General features: G+C 47.5%; 6 protein-coding genes across 6 annotated transcripts; 3 read left to right on the top strand and 3 right to left on the bottom strand.

Moving 5' to 3' along the window:
• Positions 1-8418: 8418 nt before the first annotated feature.
• On the bottom strand, positions 8419-10200 carry H3C15 (H3 clustered histone 15). The gene has a single exon (XM_067727590.1). The coding sequence runs from the start codon at positions 9235-9237 to the stop codon at positions 8827-8829; it is 411 nt and encodes a 136-aa protein (XP_067583691.1). The 5' UTR covers positions 9238-10200; the 3' UTR covers positions 8419-8826.
• A 170-nt stretch (positions 10201-10370) lies between these two features.
• LOC137219270 (histone H2A type 2-A) lies at positions 10371-11133 on the bottom strand. Its single transcript, XM_067727592.1, has one exon. The coding sequence runs from the start codon at positions 10835-10837 to the stop codon at positions 10445-10447; it is 393 nt and encodes a 130-aa protein (XP_067583693.1). The 5' UTR covers positions 10838-11133; the 3' UTR covers positions 10371-10444.
• LOC137219271 (histone H2B type 2-E-like) lies at positions 11074-11729 on the top strand. Its single transcript, XM_067727593.1, has one exon. It carries the CDS (start codon positions 11188-11190, stop codon positions 11566-11568), a length of 381 nt encoding a protein of 126 aa, XP_067583694.1. The 5' UTR covers positions 11074-11187; the 3' UTR covers positions 11569-11729.
• A 4866-nt stretch (positions 11730-16595) lies between these two features.
• On the bottom strand, positions 16596-19264 carry LOC137219272 (histone H2B type 2-E-like). The gene has a single exon (XM_067727594.1). The coding sequence runs from the start codon at positions 19134-19136 to the stop codon at positions 18756-18758; it is 381 nt and encodes a 126-aa protein (XP_067583695.1). The 5' UTR covers positions 19137-19264; the 3' UTR covers positions 16596-18755.
• Positions 19193-19953, top strand: LOC137219269 (histone H2A type 2-A). Its single transcript, XM_067727591.1, has one exon. It carries the CDS (start codon positions 19487-19489, stop codon positions 19877-19879), a length of 393 nt encoding a protein of 130 aa, XP_067583692.1. The 5' UTR covers positions 19193-19486; the 3' UTR covers positions 19880-19953.
• Positions 19954-20123: 170 nt separating this feature from the next.
• On the top strand, positions 20124-21905 carry LOC137219267 (histone H3). Its single transcript, XM_067727588.1, has one exon. It carries the CDS (start codon positions 21087-21089, stop codon positions 21495-21497), a length of 411 nt encoding a protein of 136 aa, XP_067583689.1. The 5' UTR covers positions 20124-21086; the 3' UTR covers positions 21498-21905.
• The last annotated feature ends 5911 nt before the right edge of the window (positions 21906-27816 follow it).

Below are 27816 nucleotides of genomic sequence, written 5' to 3'. Positions count from 1 at the left end.
TATTATGGGGGCCTCACCTAAAAATTCAAAAGGTCAGAGGGAAAATTAGTTTTCCTCCCCTACAGTACATGTATTGATGTTATTTGTATCTATTGTGTATATCACTTTTCCTTGAAACACTGACTCTAATACAAAAAAAAAAAAAGTAAAACACAAAACTTTTTTTCCCCCCTGGCTTTAATGGAAGCAAACTCATGAATAATATTTTCAAAACCTACTTATTTGCTTAGTTCTTTTTTTTTTTTTTTTTGAATTCTCCCAATTCATCACACCACCACTTCCTCCCCTTTGGTGTCCATAAGTTTGTTCTCTACATCTGTGTCTCTATTTCTGCCCTGCAAACCGGTTCATCTGTACCATTTTTGTAGGTTCCACATATATGTGTTAATATACGATATTTGTTTTTCTCTTTCTGACTTACTTCACTCTGTATGACAGTCTCCAGGTCCATCCACCTCACTACAAATAACTCAATTTCGTTCCTTTTTATGGCTAATATTCCATTGTATATATGTGCCACATCTTCTTTATCCATTCATCTGTTGATGGACACTTAGGTTGCTTCCATGTCCTGGCTATTGTAAATAGAGCTGCAATGAACATTGGGTGCATGTGTCTTTTTTTTTTTTTTTTTTTGCGGTACGCGGGCCTCTCGCTGTTGTGGCCTCTCCTGTTGCGGAGCACAGGCTCCGGACGCGCAGGCTCAGCGGCCATGGCTCACGGGCCCAGCAGCTCCACGGCATGTGGGATCTTTCCCGGACCGGAGCACGAACCCGTGTCCCCTGCATCGGCAGGCGGACTCTCAACCACTGCGCCACCAGGGAAGCCCCATGTGTCTTTTTGAATTATGGTTTTCTCAGGGTATATGCCCACTAGTGGGATTGCTGGGTCATATGGTAGTTCTATTTGCAGTTTTTTAAGGAACCTCCATACTGTTCTCCACAGTGGCTGTATCAATTTACATTCCCACCAACAGTGCAAGAGGGTTCCCTTTTCTCCACACCCTCTCCAGCATTTGTTGTTTGTAGATTTTCTGATGATGCCCATTCTAACTGGTGTGAGGTGATACCTCATTGTGATTTAGATTTGCATTTCTCTAATAATTAGCAGTGTTGAGCAGCTTTTCATGTGCTTCTTGGCCATCTGTATGTCTTCTTTGGAGAAATGTCTATTTAGGTCTTCTGCCCATTTTTGGATTGGGTTGTTTGTTCTTTTAATATTGAGCTGCATGAGCTGTTTATATATTTTGGAGATTAATCCTTTGTCCGTTGATTCATTTGCAAATATTTTCTCCCATTCTGAGGGTTGTCTTTTCGACTTGTTTGTAGTTTCCTTTGCTTTGCAAAAGCTCTTAAGTTTCATTAGGTCCCATTTGTTTATTTTTGTTTTTATTTTCATTACTCTAGGAGGTGGATCAAAAAAGATCTTGCTGTGATTTATGTCATAGAGTGTTCTTCCTATGTTTTCCTCTAAGAGTTTTATAGTGTCCAGTCTTACATTTAGGTCTCTAATCCATTTTGAGTTTATTTTTGTGCATGGTGTTAGAGAGTGTTCTAATTTCATTCTTTTACATGTAGCTGTCCAGTTTTCCCAGTACCACTTATTGAAGAGACTATCTTTTCTCCATTGTATATCCTTGCCTCCTTTGTCATAGATTAGTTGACCATAGGTGCGTGGGTTTATCTCTGGGCTTTCTATCCTGTTCCATTGATCTATATTTCTTTTTTTGTCTCAGTACTCTATTGTCTTGATTACTGTAGCTTTGTAGTATAATATGAAGTCAGGGAGTCTGATTCCTCCAGCTCTGTTTTTTTCCCTCAAGACTGCTTTGGCTATTCGGGGTCTATTGTGTCTCCATACAAATTTTAAGATTTTAAAACACAAAACTTAGGCTCAAATTCCATCCTGGCCACTTTTTAGCTGGGTGAACCACAGACCCAGGTGTCTCATCTTCACCAGAAATTTTCTTAACTGTAAGGCAGGGAAACAAACCTCTTCTTCCTTTCCTGAGTTCTTGTGGAATCAAATGAGAGGACATAAGTGAATAGCTTTTGTGATTCATAAGGCACTCAGGAACCCAAGTATTCTTAATGTCTGGGCCACAGTCTAGCAGAATCTCAAGATGCTAATCATCTAGAGATTAAATAATGTACCCATTGTTTCCTATGTATTAGTCTTTCTTTCCACAACATGATTGTAATGTTCCTAAAGGAAAGATTTAGGACTAATATCAATTAGTGTTTATCATAATGTTAATTAAATTGACTAATAATTATTAATTTATTGCCATGTTGAAACTCTGCTCTAAGTCTTTTGCATTACTTGTATTTATCTCATTTTATCCCTATGGTAATCCTATGAGGTGTCTACATTTATTGTCACTATTTTACAGATATTGAAACTGAGACATTGAACTCCTATTCTAGCTCCATATCTTTTCTCTTCCAGCTTTTCCCAGACAAATGAATCCGGGAACATTCTACTATTGCCCAGACAGTTCAGGCTGTCTCATGATTACCAGAGGCATCTAACCAAGGGCCAAAGACATTTCCCTGCACTGCCCCTGAAGCCTGGACTTCCCCATGTGGAGATACAGCCTCTCCTCTAGGCTCCACACTCATGGGCACAGACAGCATTAGTAAAAATGCAAAGCTATTGCTTTTAGTTTTAATACTCAGGTGCAAGTGACTGACAGATGGCCTTTTGGAGGTGGAGAGTTCATGGGCACCTAGACAGAGGGAAACCAGGGGAAGTCTGGGCCTGCTTCCAGAGGGCCCTAGGGGCTCAGGGCTCAGCATCCGTAGTGGTTTGAATAGTGTCCTCCCCCCAGATTCATGTCTACCCGGAAGCTCAGAATGTGATTTTGTTTGGAAATATGGTCTTTGCAGATGTAACTAAGGGTCTTGAGATGAAATCATCCTGGATTGAGGGTGGGATAAGTGAAAGGAGAGGGAGAGTTGGACACAGAGATTCAGGGAAGAAGGTCCTGTGAAGACAAAGGCAGAAATTGGAGTGATGCTGCCAGAAGCCAAGGAACGCCAGGAGACAGTGGAAGCTGAAAGAGGCAAGGAAGAATTCTCCCCTAGAAGCTCTGGAGAGAGCATGGCCCTGCTGATACTTTGATTTCAGACTACTGATCTCCAGAACTGTGAGAGAATAAATTTCTGTTGTTTTAAGCTAGCAAGTTTGTGGTAATTTGCTATAGTATAGCAGCCCTAAGGAAAAGAACACAGCATGCTTGCAGCAGTTTGGGTGTGAGATGTCCTGAAGAGTAAGAAGAGTTTGCCACTGCTGCAGACCACAACGGAGTCAATCTGGGTTCTTCCTGCCCTGGTATGGCCTCAGGGAGCCCTACAGACGTCCATGGCTGGGAGAGGTCAACCAGTGTCTAGAGGCCCTCAGTGCCACTTGTGAAGATGGAGATGCCCTGAGGAACTCTGGGTTGAGCAGGTCAAGGGGCTCATGAAGGGGCCAGTCTGATAGCTGTGGAGTACCAAGTCTCCCATTCTTGAGGCCATTTCTTCTCCTCTGCCATCTCCCTTCCCTCCCTCCCACCTTTCCTCCAAGTACACTGCACACTCTGCTTCTTATCACACTCAAATCTCCCTTCCCACAAATGAAAAGAAACTAGTGTCTTTCATGAATACAGGATGGTGTATTAGTTTCCCATTCCTGCGTTAACAAATTACCACAGATTTAGTGGCTTAAAACAACACAAATTTATTCTCTTGTAGTTCTGGAGGTCAGAAGCCAAAAATGACTCTTAAGGGGCTAAAATCAAGTGCCGGAAAGACTGATTCCTTCTGGAGGCTCTGTGGGGAGAATCCACTCGTCTCTTCTAGCTTCTAGAGGTTGCTGGCATTTCTTGGCTCCTGGCCTCATCACCCCATCCCTGCTTCTGTCATTACATCACCTTCTCCCCACTGAGCCTCGTGCCTCCCTCTAATAAGGTCTGTTGTGATTACATTTAGGGCCCACCCAGATAATCCAGGATAATCTCCCTGCCTCAGGGTCCTTAATTTAATCACATTGGCAAAGTCCCTTTTGCCATATAAGGTAACACATTCAGAGATTCCAGGGATTAGGATGCAGGCATGCTAATGGGGGGCTGTTATTCAGTCTACCACAAATATGAACCACTCCCTAAAGCACCCCCCTTCAAGCACTGACCCATTAAGCAGGTCACTAGTGGTGAACTCTGCCCTCAGCAAAGGTCACCAGAAGCAGGCTAATGGTTGGCTTTAGCCATCTGTGGGCAAGGGTTACAGCCCAGGGAAGCTACCTTCTGCCCTCTTCTGGAGCCAACCTGCAGGAAATTCCTTCCAGACCTGCTGTTGGCCTGCAAATTCCTGAGAGTTCCCTGAGAGCTGGGAGGGGCCTGGATACTGGGTCCTTTTGAGTTAGGATTCAGAAGCCAGGGTTTCTGGGTAAGCAGGAGGAAGAGAGTCCACTGAAGCAATGAGGCCCTCAACCCTGTGTTCAATCAGACACCTCCTGTCATGTCCCTTCCCAGCTTCCAGTACTTGCCCTTTACTTGGTGTTTTCTGCTTAATATGAACTTCGGAGTCCCAGCACTTTGGTCAGAATCCCTGGCCCTGGCACTCACTAGCTGTGAGAGCTTGGGCAAAATACTCAAAGCTTCCCAGTCTAAAATGAGGATGATAGAACATCTACTTGCCTTGCAGGTTGTCATGGTGATTAAAAGAGATACAAAATATAAAGCATAGTCAGAAGTGACTGAGCTTAATGCATAAGTGGTTGTTATTTCTGAACTTCAGTGTACAATATGTCCCTATGATGACCACAGTTGCCCCTTGGGACACTTTCTCCTGGTGGCCCTCTTCTCTTTCCAGCTCTCCTTCTGCCTCTTGGTGTTCTCTTCATCTACCAGCCCCATCACTGGTCCTGCTTGCCCAGGATGCCTGCCTCAGTCCTCTTCTCTTCTCCTTGACCCCTGGGTAGATCTCATCTCATTCCTTGCCTTCTGTTACCCTTATCTATCTGCTAAGGGCGTCCCCCAAAGTAGCTCCAGCTGAGCGCCTTTGCTGTTTAAATTAATATTCCTAACTCTTAGTGAATGTATCCTAGATGGATAACAGGAATCTCAACTTCAATGTTGGAAGGGACTTTATGCAGCTTCTTGGTTCCAAAAGCAATTTCTTCTCCCTAAATTCTCCACCTTAGTGAAAACTACCATTATCTCCTAGCTTCTCAAGCCAAGGAGAGGTTCCTTCCTCTCTTGCATTCTCCAAATACCTAAATCTTATCAAATTTACTTTCTACAATTCCCTCAAGTCCATCACTGTATCTCTGTCCACTCCTAGCCACTGCCTTAACTGAGGCCACCAACAGCTCTGATTAAAGGACACAAAGTCCAATAAACAATCCAGTTCCATGACCAACTTTTTCTGGAAACAGGCTGGACATGATGAAACTTTTAAAAAGAACATGAATTTCTTTTTGCTTGATTTTGTTTTTTGTAATCTGAAAGAGGAAAATTACTTAAGTACCTAAAATAATTAAATTTTGATATTGACATTAAAAAAATTGGGTACTACTTCACCCTAGGTTTTCAAACCAATGATGACATTCCAGAAGTTTCCTATTAGGCCTAGGAAGTTTGACCTTCACAGAACAGTGGCAGGAATATCATCTTTGTCCTATTACCCAAAAGGTGTCAAAGCTAAAATGCCTGTGGCAGTTTGGGAAGCCCTGAAGGCACTGGAGAACTCTTCACACCTCCCAGAACAGGCTCACAGTGAGAACCAGATTCTGTTGTCTTGGCCTTGTGGGGCAAATCCCCCAAACAGCTGCTGATTGGTGAGGCAGCAGTGTTTTGCCAAGGCCTGACTCTCCACTGGGTGACAGGGATTGGGTCAGACAGGCCCACTTCCTCAGAAAGTGAGTGTGTATACACCTGTTTCCACTGCCTGTTGTTTCTTGGCCCCATGTGAGGGCACGGGGCTGTCAGCTGAGTAGAGAACACTTCCATGGTTGAGGCCCAGAGCCCAGCTGTGTAGCAGCCCTGGAAGAGGGATCAATGATGCAGACAAGGCCCTGCCCTTAAGGGGCTCACCTTTGACAGGAAACCAGGAAAGACCAACCAAGGAGGGCCTCCCCTGTTCCACCAGCAAGAGACCAGTGCTCCTCCCTCTCTGCTTTCTTTCGTCATTATCCTTCCACACCCTGCAAGCATTGAGTTTGGTGAGTGAGCAATCTACTGCTGTGGTAGGAGGACAGACGTGGGTAGAAAAATGAGGGGGTGAAGGCAGGATATAGACATTCCTGCTAAGCTAGGAACCCCTGACCTGCCTTAGCCATGACAGATGCCCAGGCTGACCCCAAATTTCAGAGCCACAGGGAGATCTTAGATATCTGCTTTTAAATCTGATGCAGTATCCCTTCAGGGAGTATGATCCTGGGGAGGAAGAGCCCTAACATGGAAATCTATGTGCTCAGGGGTCTGCTGAGCCACTAATGGCTCAGACATGCTGGAAAGTCAATCACCGTCTGAGAACTTCAGGCTGCCTCTTTGAAAACAAACTTCAGTGGATGAGATGCTGGGTGTAAATGTGCCATCCCTGCACAGCCCTGAGTCACTGCTGCTTCTGCTTATATCTCACAGAGTACAGATCCTGAGGATCCCATCTTGCAGTGTTGGTCTGAGCAGGGAATGAAACCCTGGGTCTGTATTAGTTTTCTAGGGCAGCCATAACAAAATACCACAGACTAGGAGGCTTAAACAACTAATTTTATTTTCTCACAGTTCAATGTTAGAAGTCCAAGATCAAGATGTCGGCAGGTTGGATTTCTTCTGAGACCTGTCTCTTTGGCTTGCAGATGGCTGCCTTCTCATTGTGTCCTCACATGGATATCCTTCTGTGTTGTCTGTGTCCTGATTGCTTCTTCTTATAAGGACACGATTCATTTAGGGTCCATCTTAATGACCCCATTTTAAACTTAATTGCCTGTTTAGAGGTCCTATGCCCAAATACAGTTACATTCTGAGGTACAAGGAATTAGGGCTTCAACATATGAATTGTTGGGGGGCAAATTCAGCCCATAACAGGGTCTATTCTGAAAATCTGTGAGCCTGGGGCTGCAAACTGGGGACCCACTGTCAGGAGAAGCTGCAGTCCACATTGCTCTTTTTTTCCCCACACTCCTTGCAAAGGGCAAAAAAGTTTACAAAAGTATGTCTACTTCAGTTTCTATTCCCCTCAGTGAATTCTCTCCCATCTCTGGTAATGCTTTTATCTATCAACTGTGCTGAGACAACAAAAACACAAACTCTGGCCTCTTCCAGATGCAAACAAGCGATGATCAAGGTTAAAAAGAGATAACATCTGAGACCCACATAAGTAGCTCCTATCTGAGTCTTGTGTAGTGTGGGCTCTACAAGATACTGTCCCACTCCCTCAGTTGAACAGGTTCATTCCTAAAAGACAGTAAGAGACCTTGGACTTCTGCTCTCATCTGGTGCAGGAATTGCCCCTCTGAGACCACGTAAAATCTCTGCCCTTACAGATCCTGGGACCAGCAAATGGGTGCAAGGGAGAGGAGCAGGGTCTGTTCTGCCTTCTATTGGTTCACTGCCTCCCACAGCTTGAACTCTGAGCGCCTTGACCTGGATAACTTCTCATATAACTACACAGAACTCACGCCTATGCCTCTCGGGATGTCTTCCAGGAAGAATCAGTCTCCTGCTGTGGAGCCGAGAACAATACCGACAAGACCGAGTCCCCGGGGAGTGGCCTAGGTTATGGCGGCCCTTGAGCTCCCGGCCGTCTGTCCCTTTCCCCACAGCTACTCCTTTGGGCTCAGGCCGGTCAAACCCACCCGACTGCCTGAACTGAATGCCAAGCCGCAAACACCAGATCCTATTTCGTCCTCTGGTCTATTCCTGCACACAGCTACCGGTACTTGTCTGAGTGGGGTTGGCATTTGAAAGAAAAGGAGCAAGGCTGAGGAAAGTGAGAATGTCAAGGGCTTAAAATAACAGGAGAAATCTTTGAGGCCCGCGCAGGAGTTTTGAGAGAGGGTGGAGTAAGGGGATGAATGGCCTCCGCTAAATTCTTCGCTGAGGAGTGATGCCTGGAAATTACCGACAACCAACACACAGGCAGGTTGCAACAATCCCTCACTTTCCCCGGCAGAAACGGGGCGGGACCGACCGAGATGGCGATTTCCCGCCGGAGGCGGAGAGCCACGCGGGGCGGGGCCCTTTCCGGCGGGGGTGAGGAGGTCAGACCTGCGCGCGGCTCTCAGCTGCCTGAAGGCCAGCCCCCGCGCGCTCAAGCCCGCGAATCCTGAGCGTCCCCTAGTGACTCCGCCTGGCCTAACAGCCCGCACCTCCCACCCCCCACCCCCCACCCCCCCACTCCCCCACTCCCCCACTCCGCCACTCCCCCACCCGGGACAGATTACAGTTCTGGGCCAAGGTCGAGTACGAAGACGCCCTAGAAGAGCCCGACCCTACGGGAGGACCCGTGGCTGCCTCCAAGAAGCGAAACTGGGCGCCCTGGCCGCGCCCAAGAACGCAGCGGCAAGCTCGCCAGGCCAGAGAATCCGACTGACCAAACTCAAAGATCTTGACACCCCGGAAGGCGGCCAGCAAGCAGGGGACTAGGCCAGATACCTGGCCTTTCTTTAGCCTATCTGTTGGAGCCCAACGCTCTGCCCGCTCTAACAGCCTCTCCTCCCGGGGTATGCGAGGGTCCGCCGGGAGAGCACGGCCAAGTGGCACAGCTTCTTCCAAGTGCAGTTGTGGGTGGCTCTGAAAAGAGCCTTTGGATATGATGGAACCTCGAGCCGAGCGCACACTTCTTAAGCCCGCTCCCCACGGATGCGGCGGGCCAGCTGGATGTCTTTGGGCATGATAGTCACGCGCTTGGCGTGGATAGCGCACAGGTTCGTGTCTTCAAACAGCCCCACCAAGTAGGCCTCGCTCGCCTCCTGCAGCGCCATCACGGCCGAGCTCTGGAAGCGCAGGTCGGTCTTGAAGTCCTGCGCGATCTCGCGCACCAGCCGCTGGAAGGGCAGCTTGCGGATCAGCAGCTCGGTCGACTTCTGGTAGCGCCGGATCTCCCGCAGGGCCACGGTGCCCGGCCGGTAGCGGTGCGGCTTCTTGACGCCGCCGGTGGCCGGCGCGCTCTTGCGGGCCGCCTTGGTGGCCAGCTGCTTCCGCGGGGCCTTGCCACCGGTCGACTTACGGGCAGTCTGCTTTGTACGGGCCATAGCGAACCGAGACACGAGCTCACCGGCGCAGCGACGCGCAAGGAGAGGAACCGGGATCCAGCCCGCCGCAGCGGTCTTTATAGGCACAGTCTTTTCCCGATTGGGCGGATCAGTAATTGAAAGTCCCGCGCTGGCTGTCCATTGGCTGTGACGTCATCGGCCCTAGCGCCACTGATTGGCTTGGGCAGAATCCCCCCTACCCCCGCCCACCCGCCTCCCTTTCTACTTTCCAGTTTGCCAACAGTTTTCCCTGGCTTGTTTTTCCTTTCTTTCAGGGTGAGAGTTAGTTTTGAGCGCAACTGTGTCAGAATGTTCCTCCTCAGCCCTTCGCTCCCTTGGAACGCGCTACCCGCGAAACCCTCTTTCTACGCTTTCTAGCTCCCGAATTGAACCTCAACCTTCTGTTTGGCCCCGCCGCCCCCGGAACGCCTTGTTGCCTTCTCAGAGCCCCCTAGCTTAGTTGGCATGACGGATCGTTGGGGGGGTTTTTTGTTTTGTTTTGTTTCCGCCTTTCGGTGCTTTTCGGATCGGAAAGTTATGTGCGGCCCCCTCCGGGCGCAAGATTCCGCCTCCGAAACCCTAAGTAGGGACCTGTATCTCCTCCGCGAAGGCGCCTTTTTTTTCCCCCTTTGACACAGTCGACTCACTTAAGCCAAACCCCAGGTCCGCCACACTCCCGAAAACTGTCCGCTCCCCTAACCGACTGGGGTGAACGGGGCGTGTACGTGTGTGTGAGAGAGGTAACGTCCCCTTGGTACTAGACCTCAAGTGTTCAGCAGAGGCCTGGGGAACAACTATACTATAGAGTTGCTCACTAGGCGTCCGACTCCGAGTTAAGGCACCGCGGGTCGCCTGACAGAGCACTTAGAACTGAGTCGACCCTGGCGCCCAAGAGGCTTGCTACCTTCACCCGAGTTAACTAACCTCCCGGATTTACAACCCGTCGCCACCCACCGACCCACCGACCCACCGACCGAAGCATAACACCGGTAGGGCACTCAAAGATTCCAGAGAATGGGCGAATGGCACTCCCTCCCCCTCTGTACCCCTGGGCCGCACGTCTACTACTGAGAAAGCTGAAATTGAGCAAACTAGGTGTTGAAACAACTCTTCTTACTTGAGAACGTGGGTGGCTCTGAAAAGAGCCTTTGATTTCACAGGTGCCCCTTCAGGTAGGGGGCTTGGGAGGGCTATCCGGAGACCGGCCTCACTTGCCCTTCGCCTTGTGGTGGCTCTCCGTCTTCTTGGGGAGCAACACGGCCTGAATGTTCGGCAAAACGCCGCCCTGGGCGATGGTGACTTTGCCCAACAGCTTGTTCAGCTCCTCGTCATTACGAATGGCCAACTGCAGGTGACGAGGAATGATGCGCGTCTTCTTGTTGTCTCGGGCCGCGTTGCCCGCCAGCTCCAGGATTTCCGCGGTCAGGTACTCGAGGACTGCCGCCATGTACACCGGCGCGCCGGCTCCCACCCGCTCGGCGTAGTTGCCTTTGCGCAGCAGGCGGTGTACTCGCCCCACCGGGAACTGCAGACCTGCGCGGGACGACCGCGACTTGGCCTTGGCGCGAGTCTTGCCTCCTTGTTTGCCACGACCAGACATGACAGCCACTGGCACTACAAAATAACCCTGCTTGACGGCTAACAAATTCACTCTCAACAGCGCCGCTTCACCCTTTTATAGGCAGAACGGCGATAGTCTACGGAGCAATTTGATTGGCTAAAACACATCTTTGTCCTGCTGACCAATAGGATAGCTCAACCAGAATCCGCTCATTTACATAACCTCGTCCCCCTCGCAAGAGAGCCGCTGAAAACTCGCGAATCGCAGCGCGGCGTAATCCGAACCTTAATTTGCGTACAGCCTCTATAAGTACCGAGTCGCTTCCGGTAACCTCGGTGCCGCTGCTGTGTTTGCGTTCGTGGTGGTCTCTGCAGCTCGTGCTTGCCGTTATGCCTGAGCCGGCAAAATCCGCCCCGGCGTCCAAGAAGGGCTCGAAGAAAGCTGTCACCAAAGCCCAGAAGAAGGACGGCAGGAAGCGCAAGCGCAGCCGCAAGGAGAGCTATTCCATCTATGTGTACAAGGTGCTGAAGCAAGTGCACCCGGACACCGGCATCTCGTCCAAGGCCATGGGCATCATGAACTCGTTCGTCAACGACATCTTCGAGCGCATCGCGGGCGAAGCGTCGCGCCTGGCGCATTACAACAAGCGCTCGACCATCACCTCCCGGGAGATCCAGACGGCCGTGCGCCTGCTGCTGCCCGGCGAGCTGGCCAAGCACGCCGTGTCCGAGGGCACCAAGGCGGTCACCAAGTACACCAGCTCCAAGTGAGTTCCTGCCGGGATGCGGCGCGCGCACGAGTCGCCGGGCCGCTTGACTTTCCAAAGGCTCTTTTCAGAGCCACCCACCTTCTCAGTGGAAGAAGCTGTCATGTTGTTTTACACGGGTTTTTTGTAGTCCTTCTTTGCTTTTTGGTTTCCTCACCTAGTGAACGTTAATAGCATTCACAGTCGTTAAGTACGAACACAGCCATTACTTCCAGATAAGTGACGGAGTATTCTTACCTAGTTTGGGAGAAGCTGATGGGGTATAGATAGATGTGCTGCGTTTTGTCAGAACTTTTGAAACTGGCTGTTTCAATGATGTTTTTTATGAACTTAGGTATGCAAGGTGAAGTTGGAATATCAAAGGTGCGACCATCTGGTGTTCCCATCCCAAGTGGTAAAACAGTGGTTGTAATTAATTTTTTGTACTGTGTGCTCGGTGTTTATAAAAAAGGAATAACTCAACTTTCAATTGGTAGTAACAACTTCCTTGCATTTGTGTATCTTGCATTCACAAGCACCTGAGTACCCAGTTTATGTGTAGATTCCCCAATAGGGAAATTGGAGCTTGGTCTTGATACCTAGGAATTAACCATTCTTCTGGTAGGTTCTGTCTGCCTCATCTTAGATCAAATCACATAAAACTTGCCTAATACTCGGTGATAGTGTTCTCCCCAGAGAATTACCTCTTAGAAAAGCTTGCCCAATTTAAAAGACATGTCCATACAATGGAAATAAGATATGCATAATTTCCAAAGCAGGAAAATATTTGAAATGTTCGAGGAGCAAAAAGCCCCAATATAGCTGGGAATGCAGAGGAGACTGGCTTCAGAGGTTAGTGTCAGTGCTTTGGGAACCCTTGGATTGCTTTCTGTAGGGACATGAATAACAGGACCTCATTAACCTTAAAGTAGATCCCTCTGGTTGCTACGGTGAATCAAAGATCCTAGACTGTCCATAGTAGAAGCAAGGGAACCAATTAGGAGGGCTATTACAGTGTTGCAGGCTAGAGCAGTGACTCAATTAAAGTCTCTTTTCCAGACCAGCAGTATTAGAATTACCTGAGAATTTATTAAAGGTGGAATCTTCAGACCCTAATAATTTGTGTTAACGAGCCCTCTGGGTGATTCTGATGCATGCTAAAGTGTGAGAACCACTGGGTAGTCTAGACATGCCGGATTGGAGAACAGTAATAATAATGGAGATGGTGAGAAATGTTGCAATTAGGATTATATTTTGGAGGTAGTACTGTGGATAGGAGCAAAACCCCTAGGTTTTTAGCCTGAGCAACTGCGTAAACAGTGGTGCTGTTGATTAGGATTGAATACTGGGAGGAGGGATAGGTTGGGGCATTGAAGGGAGATCCAGAATTCTGATTTAAGATTGAGAACCTTCAATATATGGAGTTGACATTCAACATTCAACTCGATAAATGGAGTTGGCAGTGTGAGAGATGCATCTAGGGCTCAGCGAAGATAACATGAACCTGCTTTTTAAAAAAGTGCACAACCTAAAAATTGAGAAGTAGGTTTTATTCGGTGGACTTAGCTGAGGACTTAAGCCTGGGATACAGCCTCTCAGATCCAAGGGACTGTTCCAAAGAGGTAAGGGAGGAGCCAGGATATAGAGGAGTTTTTGATGAAAAAAATAACCAAACATGTAGTCGAACATCAAAAGATTACTGGTAATCACAAAAACAGACATCTCAAGTTAATGATTTTAGTGCTTTCCTAGGTATGGGAAGATACAAGAGTTTGGGCTTATTGAAACCATTTCTTTGATATGCACCTTAACTATGTAGGGCCATTATCTTGTTTTTCTCCATCCTGAATCTCCTCAGGGTGCACCGTCAGGGGCGGCTGCAGTGGCTGAGGGCTTTTTGGCCACAACATCTTTTGCTTACTGAAATGGCAGGAGACATTCTTTGTCCACACTGTAAACACAGCACTGGGGATGAAGGCTATCACCTTATTCTTCTAGACTTTATTTCTCCTTCTATGTTTCCTTAACGTATTCTTTGAGATTTGATTTCGTATGTGTTTATGTAGTATAACTTAGTAGTTGATAGCCCTATAATGTATGTTATTGACTATGTAGCATTTTTCTTATTCTGTTTTTCTAATTTTATGCTGATTTTCATTAAGGAGCTCACCTAATCCCTTATGTAGGTGGAGCTCAAACTTGACTGCCCATAGGTACCTGGAGAACTTTTAGAAATACTGATGTCTGGGTGCCATCCCCAGAAATTCTGATTTAAGTGATTTGGGACACAGTCATCACTTGGAATTTTAAAATAAGTTCCCCAGGTGACTCTAATGAGCAGTCAAGTTTGAGAACCATTGCCACATGTGTTTCCCAGAAAACAGATCTTATCTACAGTTCTTAGCGTTGGCATGATTGGTTTAAATGTAGTCCTAACCACTTCCCACACTGATTAGCTCAGGAATCTAGACCAATCTAATCAGCACAAACATTTCAGAAATTGAACTACTGGGAATGTAGATTGCTCTTATCTTTTGGTAAAGAATCTTTGCTTTCAGGAGGCTGCAGCAGAATGTAGTGTTATGTGGGTGTGAAGGCAAGAATGATTGTAGGCCACAGGAGGGCAACTGCTGAGAGGAAGAATTGGAAAGCTGAGCCACTCATGGAGTTCAGCCAGCCTCAGAGCCCTACTTGGATCTTGAAATATTTGAGAAATAATAATTTCCCAGAATAAAAGGAAAGATGATAGACCTTTTATCTTGGAAGATCTCAAAGAGGCCAAATAGGGTAGATAAGGAAAAATAGAGGTGCTCCAACTACACATTTGGACTAAATGTCCACGTTTTAAAATCAATATTTGACCAGGGCCAAAGATTAATATTGCCATTAAAATGAAGGACAGTCTAGGATTTTTAAAAATCTGAAATTTTATTTAAAAATTAAATAATTCTATTATTAAAAATTTTAGTTTGCATTAGTTTCTTAGGGCTGCCATAACAAATTCCCACAAACTGAGTGGCTTAAAACAACGGAAATTTATTCTGTCATCATTTCTGGAGGCTAGAAGTCTAAAGTCAATGTGTTGGCAGGCCCCTGTCCCTCTGAAGGCTCTTGGCCAGGATCCTTCCTTGTCTTTCAGCTTCTGGTAGCCCCAGGTATTATTTGGTTTACGACAAACCCTGACATTTGTCTCAGTTTTCTTCCTGTGCATTTCTACATTTTATTAGAAGGACACCTGTCATACTGGATTAGAGCCCACCCTAATGACCTTATTTTAACTTGATTACATCTACAAAGACCCTATTTTCAAATAAGGCCACATTCTAAGGCACTGGGGAGTTAGACTTCAACATATCTTTTGAGGGGACACAATTCAACTTATAACAGTAGTCAACAGCTGGGGTAGGCTGAATAGGGCTCCTAAATATGTCCACATCTAAACCCTAGAATCTGTGAACATTACCTTAAAGGTCAAAGGGGACTTTCCTGGTGTGATTTTGAGATAGGGAGATTATGCTGGATTATTTGGGTGGACCCAAATGTAATCACCAGTGTCCTCATGAGAGGCAAAAAAAAGCCAAGGGAGGAAAAAGGTGATGGAAGCAGAGAATTTGAAGATGGTAGGATGCTGGCTTTGAGAATGGAGGCAGGAACCATGAGCCAAGAAATGCTCCTCTAGAACCTGGAAAATGCATGGAAAAGGATTCTCCCCTAGAACCTTTGGAGAGAGCAGTTTTGAGACCTGCCTGGTGAAACTGATTTTTGTGCTTCTGATCTCCAGAACTTTAAGAGAATAAATTTGTTTTAAGCCACCAGTTTATAGTTATTTGTTACAACAGCCGTAGGAAATTAATGCCACACCTTTATAGCAGGGGTCCCCAACTCCCGGGCAGCGGACCAGTGGGGGTCCACGGCTTGTTGGGAACCGGGCCGCACAGCACGAGGTGAGCGGCGGGCGAGCGAGGGAAGCTTCAACTGCTGCTCCCCATTGCTCGCGTTACTGCCTGAAACCGCCCCCCACGCACGTCTGTGTAAAATTGTCTTCCACAAAACCGGTCCCTGGTGCCAAAAAGGTTGGGGACCGCTGCTTTAAAGGATATTTTTTCGACAATTGGAGAAATTTGAATATAGATTGCATATTGGTTAATATTACTGAATCAATATTAAATTTTTGGCGTGTAATAATGGTACTGTAGTTATATAGGAGAATGTCCTTATTTTTAAGAGAGACATGTAAATAAAGTATTTAGGGAAAAGAATGAAATTTTGCCATTTGCAGGAACATGGATGGACTTGGAGGGCATTATGCTAAGTGAAATAGATCAGAAAAAGATACTGTATAATATTTATATGTGGAATCTAAAAATTACAACAAACTAGTAAATATAACATAAAAGAAGCAGACTCACAGATACAGAGAACAAACTAGTGGTTACCAGTGGAGAGGAGCAATTTAGGGGTGGGGGAGTGGGAAGTACAAACTACTGGGTGTAAGATAGGCTCAAGGATGTATTGTACAACACGGCGAATATAGCCAACATTTTGTAATAACTGTAAATGGAAAGTAACCTTCAAAAATTATATAGGGCTTCCCTGGTGGCATAGTGGTTGAGAGTCCGCCTGCCGATGCAGGGGACACCGGTTCGTGCCCCGGTCCGGGAAGATCCCACATGCCGCGGAGCGGCTAGGCCCGTGAGCCATGGCCGCTGAGCCTGCGCGCCCGGAGCCTGTGCTCCGCAACGGGAGAGGCCACAACAGTGAGAGGCCCACGTACCGCAAAAAAAAAAAAAAAAAAAAAAAAAAAAATTATATAAAAATTAAAAAAAATGTTAAGTAAGGAAAAATGTCACTATGTTTACAACTGATTTTCAAATGGTTCAGAAAATGCAAATGCAGCAAATAGTAACAATTGGTAAAACTAGATGAAGATAATGCTGGTCATTGCAGTTTCTTTCAACTTTTCTAAAGGTTTAAATTTTACAAAACAAAAAATTGAGAAAATTTTAAAAACTTGTAATCAGATTTAAAAAACTAGTACAGAAAACTTTCATAGACGTTAATTATTCCATTTTATTTTTACAGTATAATGTTAACTGATAGAATTTCAACATATGAACATATAAGATTTTTTTACTACATTATATTTAAAAGTCTTATGTATGTTTGAGAGTGATCATCTATATATTAACTAGAACTCTTAATGATATCCTTTGTTCATATTTTGCTACACTTATTAGAGATAACAGTGATTTATGTGGTTGCAATAGCCAAGGGATGCCCAATTAACATTGATTTAGACATTTCATTATTCTGCCTTCTAAGGTTGGAGGTTGAAACTGAAGTTGGATAGGGGATTTTAGTGAAACACTGAGACCAAAGCTAGATATGGAAAAAACCATATCTAGACATGTTATAGCGATTCTAAAAGCGTCCAGAGAAAAAACGATAGATCACCTATAAACGAGCAAGAATCGGGGTTTTAGAATCTACCCCTTTGTCCTTTCTCTTCCTTGAACTCCAGTTCTCATATTTCATATTCCCAACTTGGGAATTTGGTATTTCCTATTTGATATTTCCACCTGGATAGCTACCAGTAGTCTCAAAATTTTGTCCAAGACATTACTCTAGGCTTTCCTCCTCCAAACCTACTTGCCTCTCGTATCAGTAAATTGCAGCTCTTTCCAAGTGCTCAGTCCAAGAACCTGCAGTTAATCCTTGATTCCTCTCTTTCTGTCATAACCTATTTACAATTCATCAGTTTCATTTAAAATATATCTTGACTACTTTTCATCATCTCCACGGCTACCACCCATCTCTCTCCTGAGCTATTACTGTAGCCCTTTTGATATTCTCCCTGCCTCTACTCTTGCTCATCTATAGTCTATTTTTCAACATAGCATCCTGGGTGAGCTTTAGCATAAGTCGAATAATGTCAGTACTCTTATCAAACTCTCCAAAGGCACTCTAACCTACTTAGAATTAAAGACAAAATCTTTGCAATGGCCTAGAGGCCCTTCAATGGCATACATAATGACTCTCAACTACCTTTCTGATCACATCTCCCTGCAGATCTTTCCTTTGCTCACTGTGCTTTAACCACAGTGGTCTTGCTTATTCCTTGAACTCCTCAAACTTGTGCCTGCCTCAGGGCCTTTGCACTTGCTGTTTTTGTTCTTAGAATACTCTTCTCCAAGATATCCTATGGCTCACTTTCTTCTTCAGGCCTCTGTTCAAATATTAACCGAAAGGAATAGCAAAGTGAGACACGACGTGTGTCTAGACTAAAAATTGTCTAGATGAAATGTGGATGAAAAATGTCACCTGCCATATCAGTAATCAAAGGATGTTGTGGCCATCAAGCCATCAGCCGCTGCAGCTACCCCAACTGTGCACCCTGAGGGGATTCGGGATGGAGAAAAACAGGATACTGCACCTAGACAGTTAAGGTGCATATCGAATGAATGATTTCAATCAGCCCACTCTTTCACCTTCCCATAGAGAAGTGCTAAATTCATTAACTTGAGATCGTTTTTTTAAATTTTCATTAATTAGAATTCTTTTGACGTTCAACTACCTGGTTTGGTTTTGCAAAACTGGTATATATTCTGGTTCCTCCCATACCGCCTTGGAATAGTCCCTCAGAGCTATCTGAAAGGCTGTCTCGGGCTTAGTCCTCAGCAAGTCACCGAATAAAATTTGATTCTTAACGCAGATTGTTTTTTTTTTAGTCGACGTATAGATTTTCTATACGTGCTGGGGCGTGGTCTCAAAGTATTGCGTTTTTTTTTTTAAACGGTGTTACATTTGGTTTTCAGAGCTCAAGAAAAATGAATTTACAATCTAATTGCTGCAGAGCAACCACTGTTTAACTTTTTACCCCATCCTCCTGAGTAGATTTACACTGATCATCACCCATCGCTAACCGTTTTACTGGAAAAGGCAAGTTACTTGCATGAGAATGAACAATTACTCTAGCTAGTTCTTGATCGATAGACAAAATCTGGTCCTATCTTGGGTTTTTCCCTTCATCCTAAGGAAAATGGCAAATTTACACTACGAAAAGAGTAAGTGGCACAGAAAAAAACCATAACAGAAAATGAAAATAAATTGGATAACAGCTTCTTCCACTGAGAAGGTGGGTGGCTCTGAAAAGAGCCTTTGGAAAGTCAAGCGGCCCGGCGACTCGTGCGCGCGCCGCATCCCGGCAGGAACTCACTTGGAGCTGGTGTACTTGGTGACCGCCTTGGTGCCCTCGGACACGGCGTGCTTGGCCAGCTCGCCGGGCAGCAGCAGGCGCACGGCCGTCTGGATCTCCCGGGAGGTGATGGTCGAGCGCTTGTTGTAATGCGCCAGGCGCGACGCTTCGCCCGCGATGCGCTCGAAGATGTCGTTGACGAACGAGTTCATGATGCCCATGGCCTTGGACGAGATGCCGGTGTCCGGGTGCACTTGCTTCAGCACCTTGTACACATAGATGGAATAGCTCTCCTTGCGGCTGCGCTTGCGCTTCCTGCCGTCCTTCTTCTGGGCTTTGGTGACAGCTTTCTTCGAGCCCTTCTTGGACGCCGGGGCGGATTTTGCCGGCTCAGGCATAACGGCAAGCACGAGCTGCAGAGACCACCACGAACGCAAACACAGCAGCGGCACCGAGGTTACCGGAAGCGACTCGGTACTTATAGAGGCTGTACGCAAATTAAGGTTCGGATTACGCCGCGCTGCGATTCGCGAGTTTTCAGCGGCTCTCTTGCGAGGGGGACGAGGTTATGTAAATGAGCGGATTCTGGTTGAGCTATCCTATTGGTCAGCAGGACAAAGATGTGTTTTAGCCAATCAAATTGCTCCGTAGACTATCGCCGTTCTGCCTATAAAAGGGTGAAGCGGCGCTGTTGAGAGTGAATTTGTTAGCCGTCAAGCAGGGTTATTTTGTAGTGCCAGTGGCTGTCATGTCTGGTCGTGGCAAACAAGGAGGCAAGACTCGCGCCAAGGCCAAGTCGCGGTCGTCCCGCGCAGGTCTGCAGTTCCCGGTGGGGCGAGTACACCGCCTGCTGCGCAAAGGCAACTACGCCGAGCGGGTGGGAGCCGGCGCGCCGGTGTACATGGCGGCAGTCCTCGAGTACCTGACCGCGGAAATCCTGGAGCTGGCGGGCAACGCGGCCCGAGACAACAAGAAGACGCGCATCATTCCTCGTCACCTGCAGTTGGCCATTCGTAATGACGAGGAGCTGAACAAGCTGTTGGGCAAAGTCACCATCGCCCAGGGCGGCGTTTTGCCGAACATTCAGGCCGTGTTGCTCCCCAAGAAGACGGAGAGCCACCACAAGGCGAAGGGCAAGTGAGGCCGGTCTCCGGATAGCCCTCCCAAGCCCCCTACCTGAAGGGGCACCTGTGAAATCAAAGGCTCTTTTCAGAGCCACCCACGTTCTCAAGTAAGAAGAGTTGTTTCAACACCTAGTTTGCTCAATTTCAGCTTTCTCAGTAGTAGACGTGCGGCCCAGGGGTACAGAGGGGGAGGGAGTGCCATTCGCCCATTCTCTGGAATCTTTGAGTGCCCTACCGGTGTTATGCTTCGGTCGGTGGGTCGGTGGGTCGGTGGGTGGCGACGGGTTGTAAATCCGGGAGGTTAGTTAACTCGGGTGAAGGTAGCAAGCCTCTTGGGCGCCAGGGTCGACTCAGTTCTAAGTGCTCTGTCAGGCGACCCGCGGTGCCTTAACTCGGAGTCGGACGCCTAGTGAGCAACTCTATAGTATAGTTGTTCCCCAGGCCTCTGCTGAACACTTGAGGTCTAGTACCAAGGGGACGTTACCTCTCTCACACACACGTACACGCCCCGTTCACCCCAGTCGGTTAGGGGAGCGGACAGTTTTCGGGAGTGTGGCGGACCTGGGGTTTGGCTTAAGTGAGTCGACTGTGTCAAAGGGGGAAAAAAAAGGCGCCTTCGCGGAGGAGATACAGGTCCCTACTTAGGGTTTCGGAGGCGGAATCTTGCGCCCGGAGGGGGCCGCACATAACTTTCCGATCCGAAAAGCACCGAAAGGCGGAAACAAAACAAAACAAAAAACCCCCCCAACGATCCGTCATGCCAACTAAGCTAGGGGGCTCTGAGAAGGCAACAAGGCGTTCCGGGGGCGGCGGGGCCAAACAGAAGGTTGAGGTTCAATTCGGGAGCTAGAAAGCGTAGAAAGAGGGTTTCGCGGGTAGCGCGTTCCAAGGGAGCGAAGGGCTGAGGAGGAACATTCTGACACAGTTGCGCTCAAAACTAACTCTCACCCTGAAAGAAAGGAAAAACAAGCCAGGGAAAACTGTTGGCAAACTGGAAAGTAGAAAGGGAGGCGGGTGGGCGGGGGTAGGGGGGATTCTGCCCAAGCCAATCAGTGGCGCTAGGGCCGATGACGTCACAGCCAATGGACAGCCAGCGCGGGACTTTCAATTACTGATCCGCCCAATCGGGAAAAGACTGTGCCTATAAAGACCGCTGCGGCGGGCTGGATCCCGGTTCCTCTCCTTGCGCGTCGCTGCGCCGGTGAGCTCGTGTCTCGGTTCGCTATGGCCCGTACAAAGCAGACTGCCCGTAAGTCGACCGGTGGCAAGGCCCCGCGGAAGCAGCTGGCCACCAAGGCGGCCCGCAAGAGCGCGCCGGCCACCGGCGGCGTCAAGAAGCCGCACCGCTACCGGCCGGGCACCGTGGCCCTGCGGGAGATCCGGCGCTACCAGAAGTCGACCGAGCTGCTGATCCGCAAGCTGCCCTTCCAGCGGCTGGTGCGCGAGATCGCGCAGGACTTCAAGACCGACCTGCGCTTCCAGAGCTCGGCCGTGATGGCGCTGCAGGAGGCGAGCGAGGCCTACTTGGTGGGGCTGTTTGAAGACACGAACCTGTGCGCTATCCACGCCAAGCGCGTGACTATCATGCCCAAAGACATCCAGCTGGCCCGCCGCATCCGTGGGGAGCGGGCTTAAGAAGTGTGCGCTCGGCTCGAGGTTCCATCATATCCAAAGGCTCTTTTCAGAGCCACCCACAACTGCACTTGGAAGAAGCTGTGCCACTTGGCCGTGCTCTCCCGGCGGACCCTCGCATACCCCGGGAGGAGAGGCTGTTAGAGCGGGCAGAGCGTTGGGCTCCAACAGATAGGCTAAAGAAAGGCCAGGTATCTGGCCTAGTCCCCTGCTTGCTGGCCGCCTTCCGGGGTGTCAAGATCTTTGAGTTTGGTCAGTCGGATTCTCTGGCCTGGCGAGCTTGCCGCTGCGTTCTTGGGCGCGGCCAGGGCGCCCAGTTTCGCTTCTTGGAGGCAGCCACGGGTCCTCCCGTAGGGTCGGGCTCTTCTAGGGCGTCTTCGTACTCGACCTTGGCCCAGAACTGTAATCTGTCCCGGGTGGGGGAGTGGCGGAGTGGGGGAGTGGGGGAGTGGGGGGGTGGGGGGTGGGGGGTGGGGGGTGGGGGGTGGGAGGTGCGGGCTGTTAGGCCAGGCGGAGTCACTAGGGGACGCTCAGGATTCGCGGGCTTGAGCGCGCGGGGGCTGGCCTTCAGGCAGCTGAGAGCCGCGCGCAGGTCTGACCTCCTCACCCCCGCCGGAAAGGGCCCCGCCCCGCGTGGCTCTCCGCCTCCGGCGGGAAATCGCCATCTCGGTCGGTCCCGCCCCGTTTCTGCCGGGGAAAGTGTGGTATTTCTGGGGTTCAAGTGTCGGTAATTTGGGGCCTCACTCCCACCCTCTGCTTCGAATCAAAACCCGGGGGTTGGGTGGAAGGGTGTTTGTACAGGTCCTAAGCCCACTTTCGTGAGCTGGGCGTTAAACATATTGCTCCTTTTCTGCCGAGTTCACAGTGAGACTCACTCTACTTCTCGAAGTAATCCCTAAAAGCTTCAACCTGTGTTTGGATTCTCTTCCCAGACTTGGTAGTGTCTCTACATGTTTTATTCAGACATGTGGGAAGTCGGTCCCCAGGTTTTGGATTACTCAGCGAAAGAACAGAAGTGGGGCTCTGAGTTCAAGTTTGGGGAAGAGATCAAACAGGCAGAACATGGTCCTCCTTTGGGGAGAGGAAGTTACTCTCATTAGGAAATAGTGAGAATGGAGGCCTTAGAGATGATTCTTGTACCATTTGGGAGGTGGAAGTGCAAGGCCTCTAGTGGGCAGTGGCGTGGGGCAAGGTCTTGTAGAGCCCATCTCCACAGAGCTCAGATACAAAGGCTGTACAGGTCTTAGGTGACACCTCTTAACCTTCTCAGTCACTTATCTGAACTTGGAAAAGGCCAAGACTTATGTTTTCTGCTTTGTCTCAGCACAGTGCCAGGTTAAAAGCATTCATTATAGAGATCAGTGAGAATTCACAGAAGGGAGAGGGAAAAGGAAGGATATTTACTTTTTGTTTGTTTGTTTTTTAAACTTTAGTTATGTCTTTTGAGATGTGTCAGAAAACGGGGGAGCAGTGTAGGGACTGCGGCCCCTCCTGCTACAGGTTGCAGTGTGTTTCTGCTCCAGGGTCACAGTAATTTCCAGAGCATGCCTCTGGGTCTCTGCCTAGACCCTTATCACCTGCTTAGGCCCCCAATGCAGGGTGGATCCAGGGCCTGGGTCTGTACTCTGAGTTAAGAAGTAGTGAATTCAAGGGATGTGTGGGGCACCAACTTTGCATCCGTCTTCTCATGCATCCTCATGGTAAGACTTTCAGGGACATACAGACATAGGGCTCTCTGAGGTACAGCTTGAGGTTCTCTGGTGAGTGAATTGTCTAGCATCTCAGGTTCAGGAGCAGCTGAGCAGACCCCGGAAAACTGCAATTTCGTGTCAAGTGTTAGTGCTCCACATCCTCTGCCTGCCTCTGAGATCACATTGCTTTATTTTACCAGTCTGGGCACCCTTAACATCCAGGAAGTCTTTCTGTATGAATCTCAAGGGAAGTTTAGTGGCATTTCTTTTTTTTTTTGCGGTACGCGGGCCTCTCACTGTAGTGGCCTCTCCCGTTGCAGAGCACAGGCTCCGGACGCGCAGCCTCAGTGGCCATGGCTCACGGGTCCAGCCACTCCGTGGCATGTGGGATTTTCCCAGACCGGGGCACGAAGCCGTGTCCCCTGCATCGGCAGGCGGACTCTCAACCACTGCGCCATCAGCCCTGGCATTTTTTATATCCAGTCAGGAATAGCATAAAATTTTGTGTTCCTGTCACTGTAGAGGCCTACCCTCACAGCAATCTTTCAAATCTATTTGTTTGGGAGACCAGCATAAAAGAAGTTCATCAATGCAAGAGAACAATATAAAATGTAAGTTTTATCATTTAATCATTTCTGTACTTAAATCATTCTCTACTCTCAGATTGAGAGTTAAAGGAAAATTAAGGGCAAGGTAAATAAATGCTTTTCCTTTAGTGATTAGGTTCTATGTGGTTAGATTGGTTTCAAGGAAAGTCTGCCCCAAACCTGGGATTTTTAGGAATAGAAAAACAGTATTTGTTCAGGTTTAATTCTGCCTTAGTGAGGGTAGTGGGGTACAGGTGCATGGGTGTGTGCAGAGAGAAACTACATGCCCTGTTGATTCTACCTTTGCTTCCTTGGAAGAGGACTTGGCCTTCGGGTTCACACCCTCTCCTGATCATCCTTCTCCTTCTCCAGGTCCTCATCTCAGCCTTCTCATGTTCTCTTTCTCTTCCAGGCCGCATCAATATTTCTGGTTGTTTCACCCATGCTGACCTTGGCTGTTTTTTTTTTTTCTTCTCTCCTTGAAACTAAAGTGAGATCACGGCTTCCCTACTTTCCATATCTCTGCTCTCTGTCAAGTGCTCCCAAATTGGTATCTTCTGAGACCCCTGTCCTGAGCTCTACACCAATATTTCTAACTGCCTGATGGCCAGGTCCTTCTGGATGGATAATAGGCACTTCAAACTCAGCTTCTTTCCAAAACTGCATCATCTTGCTTCCCAAAGCTATTTTTTCCCTCCTATATTCCCCATCTTAACTGAAAGGCACCTTCACTCCCTCTCCCCCATCTGTTCAGGTCAGCAGTTCCTTTTTTTTCTCATTCGTCCAAATGTCATGGGTCAGCAAGTATTATCAAATCCTCTACCTGACTTTCAAGTCTATTACCCTCTCTCCATCCATCTATGGTCCCTGTCTTAACTGACACCCTCACCAGCTCTGTTCTAGAGGATTAAATATTCAGACTTGACTCTGCTTTGCTACGAAGCATCCACTCTGTGTGAGAGCTGTCTTTTTTTAAAATGCATTTTTTTTGAGCCTGTCACTTTCATTCTTAAAAATTTTCTGCCTCCCTCTCTATTCCCTTCAGAATAAAGTTCACCTTCCTTTGCATGGCAGTCAGAGCAGTACAGGTTAATAACTGGTAGGGACTCTGGAGTTAGACAAACCTGAGTTTGAATCCTGGTCTCGCCCATATAACAGGTATCTGAGTTCAGCAAGTAAATCTCTGTAGGCCTCATTTTCCCATTTGTAAAATGGGGACAACAGTATCTTGCTAATAATGTTGTTGGAAATATTAAAAGTGACAGTTCCTATAAAGTAGCTAGCACAGTGTCTGGTCCAGAATAAGTATTCAATTACTTTTAGTTACTCTATTAATAGTTATTAAATTTAAAAATCCCAATAAAAATTATTTTAATACACATCTAGTTCCTGGTATTTCCCAGAGCCTCCCCAGGTTTCAGGTGCACTGCCAACTGAACAGAAGGTTCTAGCCCCTCAGAACAACTGCAATCCCCAAGCATACAATGTCTTCACACACTCCATTTCTTCTCTCCAGAATGTCCTCCCCTTTTTAGGTAACCCTGAGAATCCCTGCTCATCCTTTCTTCCCTTTCTCCTCTTTGCTTTTATCTCTTTAGGCCCTCCTCCTTGCTTCTCCCTCATCCTATCCTAACACCCCTTCCTATTCCCTACTCTTGGCATTAGGCTGGCATCATTCCTCAGGATGAGGACTGGTCCTTGTTCATTTCTGTGGCACCAGCACCCAAGCAGTGCCTGGAACACCATAGGTGGTCAAGAAATGCTTGATGAGGGACCAATTCTCCTGGTCTTCAACTCTTTGTTTTATATGAGGGAGCTGAGCAGAAGATGCTCCCAGTTCTTGGAGTACTTGAAGTTACAGATCAAGAGCTGGCCTGGACTGGATATCTGGGAAGAACTTCCAAAGTCCTTGGGGGGGTCCCAGAACATGGGAGCAGGAAACTGTCTGTGGGCAGGATGCCTGGAAAACCCAGGTATCCCTTGCCCATGAATGGCCCCAGTCCCAGACAGCCTGCTCCTGGTGACAGGAACTGAGAGAAGAGTTCACTGAGCTACATTCCCGCCAGTGCCCCCAGTCTGTTCCTGAATGCAGAGCATCTGGGGAGGAGTGTCTGTTTCTATACCCACAAAGATATCAGATTCAGCCCTACTGACAGGATTTTTGGGGATATGGTATGGGATTGGGATGTGGTCAGGAGCAGAGAGTGAAGTATGTATAAAGAGCAGAAAGAAGGGGAGGAAGGATAGTAGAGGAGAGAAAGGGGTTGGGAAACAGAAGTCTAGGGTCCTCACTGCAATGAACTGGGGCTGATACCTGAGACCCCTTACAGCATAGGGCCAGGGCTCCTGACCCTTAACCAGGAAAAGGCTGCAAAGAGAAAAGACTGCGATCTCCATTTCCTCATATGTAAAGCAGGATCCAATTGCACCCACTTCAGGATTGCTGTGAGGATGAAAAGAGATAATACAGCCCATACAAAGTGCTTGGAACAGAACCTTACATATGGTCATAAATCAATATTAGTAGCATCATTAATATCAGTGATGTAAATATTAGTGACATTAATGTGAATTGATGTAAGTCACAGTTATAATCATGTCATAGAAAAAAGAATGACAGGCACACACACATACAAATTGGTGAATAATTTTCAACACACAGCCAGCTTCTAGACTGTGCACCCCAGGAAGTAAGAATACCCAGATCCCTAGATGGCTTATGGCTCATCTTTCACTCTCATTCAATTTCACAGTATCCCAGGATGGGAAGAAGGGCGTTTAAAATTTCTGTTGAATAGCTGAAGAAACTAAAGCTGCTGAGGGAGAGACACCTGGGAACGTGGGTCATACAGCTGGAAGACAGCAGATGTGGAACTTGAGCCTGGGTCTTGTGTTTTCTTTTTGTATTAGATTCATTGTGTCAGAAGAAAAACACACACACAATAATTACACGTAGAGATACACTATCACTATATATGTATAGTAGCTCTGATTTCTGCTGACTCCAAACTATAGAAAGATATAATTTTATATTACTACCTGCTGCACATTCACACATATCTAAAAAATGGAAACAAGTTATACAAAAGGATATTTTTTTGGTTTGGGATGCACCTTGATATTTTCAACCCTATTCTGTTTCATTAATAAAAGATACTGGTTCCCATTCTCTAAATTGATTTTATCATCTGCTCATGGGTTACAATCTGCAACTGAAAAACACTGCAGTAGAGAAAATTACAAAGAATAAAGTAAACTCATCACTCAAATTACTGTTTTGTTCAACAAGAAGCCTGGCTGGGACTTCCCTTGTGGCCCGGTGGGTAAAACTCCGTGCTCCCAATGCAAGGGGTCTGGGTTAGATTCCTGGTTGGGGAAATAGATTCCCACATGCATGCTGCAACTAAGAGTCCCCATGCTGCAACTAAAAAGGTCCTGAATGCCACAACTAAGACTCGGTGCAGCCTAAATAAATAAATAAATAAATAAACAAGAAGCCTGGCAACTGTTCATAGCTGGAGGCATGTATATGAGTTTGCAGAAATGGGAACCAGGTCCTTAGGCTCTGTGAGAAGACATGCACTATAATGAAGGCGAGCCGTGGTAGGCAGTGGAGAAAGGTGCAGATGAATTATCTGGAAGGTCAGAGGGAAAGGTCAGTTTTAACCGAGGGATCCACGGAGCTCTTCTTGTAGGACAACTTGAGGTGGGGTTCAAGAGAAAGACAAGGAGAATTGTGAGTGGTGGCTGGTCCACAGGGTCCAAGGCCAGAAATGGGAAATGACTTTTCAGGGGTGGTATTTTGAGGCCGGCTTATTGGGGGTCTTGAATGCCAAACTGGGGAGGGGGTAAATTTTACTCTGTAAACAGTGTAGGGGGAGGGATTATAGAAGAGGAAACAACAAAATTAACATACATATGTAGAGATGCTCATAAATACTAGTAATCAGAGAAAGGCAAATTAAAGCAATAATGAGATAATCACTTTATACTCGATACTCTGGCCAGTCGTGGAAAGTTGAATAATGCTAAGGGTTGGCCAGG

This window comes from Pseudorca crassidens, chromosome 2, assembly GCF_039906515.1.
Source record: "Pseudorca crassidens isolate mPseCra1 chromosome 2, mPseCra1.hap1, whole genome shotgun sequence".
In the NCBI taxonomy this organism is placed as follows: Eukaryota; Metazoa; Chordata; class Mammalia; order Artiodactyla; family Delphinidae; genus Pseudorca; species Pseudorca crassidens.
Note: the sequence above shows the minus strand (reverse complement) of the source record. Positions and strands in the feature narration are given on the sequence as shown.

What these genes read in the sequence shown, in the direction of transcription:
- H3C15 (XM_067727590.1), bottom strand. Translation starts at nt 9,237, where the DNA reads ATGGCCCGTACAAAGCAGACTGCCCGTAAGTCGACCGGTGGCAAGGCC.
- LOC137219269 (XM_067727591.1), top strand. Translation starts at nt 19,487, where the DNA reads ATGTCTGGTCGTGGCAAACAAGGAGGCAAGACTCGCGCCAAGGCCAAG.
- LOC137219272 (XM_067727594.1), bottom strand. Translation starts at nt 19,136, where the DNA reads ATGCCTGAGCCGGCAAAATCCGCCCCGGCGTCCAAGAAGGGCTCGAAG.
- LOC137219271 (XM_067727593.1), top strand. Translation starts at nt 11,188, where the DNA reads ATGCCTGAGCCGGCAAAATCCGCCCCGGCGTCCAAGAAGGGCTCGAAG.
- LOC137219270 (XM_067727592.1), bottom strand. Translation starts at nt 10,837, where the DNA reads ATGTCTGGTCGTGGCAAACAAGGAGGCAAGACTCGCGCCAAGGCCAAG.
- LOC137219267 (XM_067727588.1), top strand. Translation starts at nt 21,087, where the DNA reads ATGGCCCGTACAAAGCAGACTGCCCGTAAGTCGACCGGTGGCAAGGCC.